We start from the raw sequence: 6,163 nt of genomic DNA on the forward strand, positions 1-6,163 counted from the left end.
TTTCAAACAAACAAAAGACATCATTATTGATCTATGTTGCATAATGCCGATGATTTGTGTAAGTCATAACAAGTATAAGAATGTTTCTGTCAATAGATTCTCCTAATGGGTAACTATTTTGCTCAACAATTTAGACATTTATTAATTTCTCCTCAGGTCATGTGACAAGCAACCCCTTGTTGGTGGTATACCAGTTCCAGTTGTCAAGTCACCGTGGATGCACCAATTTCCCACTGCACACAACTCATACCCAGAATACAAAGACTCGTGGTCTGTGCCCAGCAATGATATGTACGCCTACCAGCGGTCCACACTCTCTCATGCACCAAAAATAGCCATTCCATGATGGACCAATCAAATCAGTAAATGGTGAGGGATCAATGGTGCAAAACTATCCATTTTGTGCTGGACCAATATATCAGTCCATGCTGAGAAATCCATGCTGCAAAACTAGCCTTTTTGTGATGGACCAATATGTCCACGCTGACCATCCATGCTGCAAAATAAACCATTTTGTGATGGACCAATCAAATCAGTCCATGGTGAGCAATCCATGCTGCAAACCAAGCCACATTGTAAAGGACCAATACATCAATCCATGCTGAGCAATGCATGCTGCAAAATTAGCCATTTTGTGATGGACCAATCAAATCAGTCCTTCAGGTGAGCAATCCATGCTGCAAACCAAGCCATTTTGTGATGGACCAATACATCAGTCCATGCTGAGCAATCCATGCTGCAAAATTAGCCATTTTGTGATGGATCAATCAAATCAGTCCTTTAGGTGAGCAATCCATGCTGCAAACCAAGCCATTTTGTGATGGACCAATACATCAGTCCATGCTGAGCAATCCATGCTGCAAAAGTAGCCATTTTGTGATGGACCAATCAAATCAGTCCTTCAGGTGAGCAATCCATGCTGCAAACCAAGCCATTTTGTGATGGACCAATAAATTAGTCTATGCTGAGCAATCCATGCTGCAAACCAAGCCATTTTGTGATAAACCAATACATCAGTCCATGCTGAGCAATCCATGCCTCAAAAATAGCCATTTTGTGATGGACCAATCAAATCAGTCCTTCAGGTGAGCAATCCATGCTGCAAACCAAGCCATTTTGTGATGGACCAATAAATTAGTCTATGCTGAGCAATCCATGCTGCAAACCAAGCTATTTTATGATGGACCAATACATCAGTCCATGCTGAGCAATGCATGCTGCAAAATTAGCCATTTTTTGATGGACCAATAAATTAGTCTATGCTGAGCAATCCATGCTGCAAACCAAGCTATTTTATGATGGACCAATACATCAGTCCATGCTGAGCAATCCATGCTGCAAAAGGATCCATTTTATGATGGACAAATTCATCAGTCCATGTTAAACAATGTACATTTGTATAATGCAAAAGTAGCCATTTTGTGATGGACAAATTCATCAGTCCATGTTGAACAATCCATACTGCAAAAGTAGCCATTTTGTGATGGACCAATACATCAGTCCATGTTGAACAATCCATGCTGCAAAAGTAGCCATTTTGTGATGGACAAATTCATCAGTCAATGCTCTAATCAATGATATGTACACCTACCAGTGGGCCACACTCGAAATTTAGCCATTTGAATAGGGACTGATATGAGTCCATGCTGAGCAATTTAATGTTTGAATATTAGTGGTCCATGCTCCTAAATTAGCCATTTGTTGATGGACTTGCATCACTTCATGGGTAGAAATGATATGTATGATTATCAGTGGTCCATTCACCACAAATACTGGTAGCCAGTCCCTGATGAACTGCTATCAGTCCGTACTGAGCAGTGATATGCATAACAAGCAGTGGTCCATGCTCCAAAATTAGCCATTTGAATAGGGACTGATATGAGTCCATGCTGAGCAATTGAATGTATGAACATTAGTGGTCCATGCTCCAAAATTTGTCATTTTTTGACAGACTGTTATCAGTCCATGCTGAACATTGATGATAAACGAAAAGCCATCCTTGATGGTCTCAGATATCCGTTCATGCCAAACATTTTATTAATGACTACCTTTAGTGGCCATTCTTTGACTCACTCAGAACAGTTTGACAGTATGTGCTGAGCAGTGATATATATGCCTACAGATATAAATACAAGCATGTAAGAATAAAAATAATGTCTCACTATCTTTATTTGTCAGTCAAAAACCAAATTATTCTGATGTTGTGATATTAAAAACTTATGCCTTCCTGCAATATTGAACTGCATGGAATTCTAATAAGGATTTTGCAAACTAATAAGGTGAAACAACTCTTTTCAACAAAACACTGTAAAAACATTGAACTGTCCAGATTATTCAGCAAAAAGTTGATTTTCTTGTTGACATCCATTTGGCATTATTTTAATGAACAAAGGATTTCACATGCTTTGTCATGTAATTTTCTCAGGCCGTGTCTGCATATGTTCTTGTTTTTACTTGAATCAATCCATTTGTTAATATGTTCTGTTGTTGTTGGTGTTAAATTGATAATGTTCTAACAAGGAATATGCCAACATCCATAGAGTGGAACTCTTGCCGTAGATTTAATCATGTGATACTGCCATTTTATTCAATGGCAAAAATTACAAAGCAAATAACTTCCTTTTAATGAGACACAAAAATTATGTACAATGTCATCTGCAATGTATAATAGGTAATTACTTGCAATGACTATTTGTATCCATGTTAACAATCAGATTTTGTTCATTAATTGATATTTAATGATACATATTATACTGTATATAACAATATTGGTAGACAAATATGCCGGCACTTGTTAAAGTTGATCAGTTTTGTTCTGTATCTTTTGTGTGTAAGAGATTTCTATGATACAAGTGCAATATTCTAAATGCCATGTTATTAATATTTTGAAATTAACAAAATATTGTTGAATATTATCTTATTTGTGGCCATGTATGTAACTAACTATATATGTTTTCAATATTGTTTATATGTATGTGCTTATAGAATAAGATGTTGGTCTTGCATAAAATATATGAGTACCACTCTAGGACAACTGCACTTCATGTATGTGCATGAAGTATAGTACCACATTAGACTGTTCAGTCCCCACTGGGTAATCAAGGAAGACACTTTACGTTTTTATCGAATGTTTGCTTTAAACAGGGATCTATTGGTTCCTGCTTTTAAGATTTTTTTTTAAAGATAATCCAGTCAATGTGGAACTTTTGTCCCAAATTAGTCTGTGTCTGCAGACACTTTATTCCTAGAGCACTGCTCACATGCACAATTATTATTGGCAAGCTCATGACATTTCAGCTAGAAATCGTAAGGGCTGCCATCTTTTTGTATTAATTGGCCACCTATTTAAAGGGTTAAAATAACTGAAAAATTATTTCAGACAGACAAATAACGAATTTTTTAAACAAAATATATGTTTACTTTCTTACTATCTTGCAATAAAAAGTAATTTTCCGTTCAAACACAAACATATGACTTTTGTTGCTCTACCATTCGTGTTCTAAGTGAATATCTTGTGCTAAATTTTAAATAGTGATACAATTTCAAGAAATGAATCAGGAGAAATGACTTGCATATGAAGAGAAAATATGGTAAGATTATCAGAAATGTGAAAAGGAACAAGAAAGAACACCTTTTATTTGCATTTTAATCTTTGATGACCATTCTTTATTCTTGATTTTTTTTCTTTCAACGCTGATGCCAATACACAAACTTAATTACCATCAGTTTCTTACTAATGGTAAATTACAGTTTATTAATTTAACTATTGTGCATGTATGTTCCTTTCTGTAACTTCTTATTGAATTGCAAGACGATGTTTTATACAACACCTAGATCATGTTGTTATATTTCCAATATATGTCATTCCGAACTAAATTGCGGATGAAAAAGCTAAAATAAACGCATATGGATGTTTGCCCGTTTTGTTGCTTAAGTGGCTTCTATAACATAGCAATGTTGTCCAAATGACAGCTGTGTCGCACACCATGTTCCTTTGACCTAACAATGTGACCTTAGAAAATGTTTGATGCAGTTTCATAAAATTCTGTCAAATGGCTTATGATATATAGAATGGATGTGAAAATACAGCTTAAACATTTTAATTGTATGTGTGACATTGTTTTGGTGTGACTGCCTTATGCCTTCTGCACATTTAAGAAATCTTTTTTTAAATCGTTTGAACAATTATAATGATATAAGGATATTATGAAGACCGAAACGGATACAAACATGGACGAACAAACATTTAACTCTTTCAGTGCTGGAACCGAATTGTGGAGGCCTTTGCAAACAGTTTGGATCCAGGTGAGACGCCACAGAACGTGGCGTCTCATCAGGATCCAAACTGTTTGCTATTCTGATAGTATTCTTTGAAAAAAATCGAAGAAAATGCTAATTCAGCAGAAGACATTTTAGCAGACGACACATTTCCCACCATGCAAAGGGTTAAGTTATAAGTGTGATGTCACCTCGAGCTGGCATGAAAGTCTCGCTCCGTCTGGGCATGGTCTCAGGGCCTAAATGAATCAGCCAAGTCACATGAATATCATTATAAAGACATACATATTATGCAGCGAATACAAAAAAGAGGATCAAACATTTGATTTGAAAGTGTGACTTTTACCTTAATGCTGCTGACGCGTGCCTTTTGGACCTTGTCTTAATGACATACACATTTTGAGCCATATTTTAGAAAATCCTTCAAATGTTAAAAGGTTATAAGCGATATTGAGCGGCAAGTGGAGTCTCAAACATTTTACCTTAAAATATGAATGTGACCTTGAGGCAGCGTGACTTCAAATTGCGCTATTTTCTATCAGAATATTTTTAGCGGACAATCCGTTTCCGTCCATCCCGTTTGATTTGTGTGTCTCACTCCGAATTTAACGAGGTAGAATGATAAAAAAGAGCATAATCATCGGTCCTTTGTATCAGTTGCCCAACATCAGCGGATTTACTGTCCTGCTTCTAGGCAAAACTCTTTTTTTGCTGATTACGTGCAACTCAAAATGTTTATAGTCGCTTTAATGTTGAAATCGTGTTCATTCGTTAGTGTGTTAACAAGTGTATATTAGTAAATCAGTGTATTTTATAGAAACACAGAACTTGATGTTGGGCACCAATGTCTTTTGGTCAGTATGCTTAGTTAAAAAATACTCTCTGGCCACTACGAAAGTTAACATATTACGCGTGATGGATTTCATGAACATGTAGCTTTGAATAAATACAGACGGCGCTTCAGAACTTCCCATTTGAGCCAAGTATCGTGAAAATTCTTCTAAGTATATAGGTTATTCGGAGCGGGCACGAAACTGGAGGCTTAAGCATTTGACCACCAAGTACTTCTTTGACCGTGAGGTGACAAGACTGCATTTTCCCATGTCCACCATTAAAATGCATGCATGTCGTTTCGCTGGTGCCTGTGCGCAAAGTTTCGAAGTGAAACTTAATTAATTGAAGAAAAAAACGTCATTGGCAGTGGTAATAACTGTTGCTCTTATAATTCAGGTCAAAACATATAAACAGAACAACTTTGCGAAGAAAGCCCCGGAAAATAGGAGAACATTATATTGTAATAAATGGAACCTTACTTTAGATCGGTATGTCTGCAGTTTGGGAGATGTTTACCAACAATAATTATTTTTGAGAATCGTTCTACAAAAATAAAATACTCAACTAAAATAACTAAAATAAAAATTGAAAAACGCACAATACCCCGGTCTGCGATCTTACCTTAATAATACAACATATTTGCAAAATGTGTTCAATAATAGATCTACGAAATTACATGTATACAATAGATATATTTATGCACACATGGTCTTGAAAAACAACGAATGAATTAGTCAGATGTGTAATTTCGTTTATTGATTTATTAAGTCGTTTTCACTTATCGATCGTTAGCAAAATGTTTGAAAAACGCGTATCCGCCATTGAATATGTTCATATTCCTTCAAAATAAAACATACGTTCGTCTTAAATGCGTACGTAAATGTTCTTTACCACTATATGCTGGTACTATCATAATAAACACCTACGAAACATTACCAGCATTTCCTTAAATTTATTCCAGACATCGATTGTTTCATTTATCATAACTGTCTCCATTAATGTCTTGAATTCATAATGGCCCAAAATGGTTTCTACTTTCTTGGAAAATAAA

The 6,163-nt window shown here is 35.7% G+C and overlaps 1 protein-coding gene across 1 annotated transcript in view; it reads left to right on the plus strand.

Annotated features, from left to right (window-relative positions):
* The window catches only part of LOC127852423 (uncharacterized), a 42,241-nt gene extending 38,235 nt beyond the window's left edge, over positions 1–4,006 (plus strand). Inside the window, exon 10 of the mRNA XM_052386378.1 lies at positions 157–4,006. Within this exon, the coding sequence (XP_052242338.1) occupies positions 157–346 (190 nt within the window). The 3' untranslated portion in view covers positions 347–4,006. The remainder of the gene's footprint in view (positions 1–156) is intronic.
* The last annotated feature ends 2,157 nt before the right edge of the window (positions 4,007–6,163 follow it).

The sequence above is a fragment of the Dreissena polymorpha genome, chromosome 12 (assembly GCF_020536995.1).
Source record: "Dreissena polymorpha isolate Duluth1 chromosome 12, UMN_Dpol_1.0, whole genome shotgun sequence".
Taxonomy (NCBI): Eukaryota; Metazoa; Mollusca; class Bivalvia; order Myida; family Dreissenidae; genus Dreissena; species Dreissena polymorpha.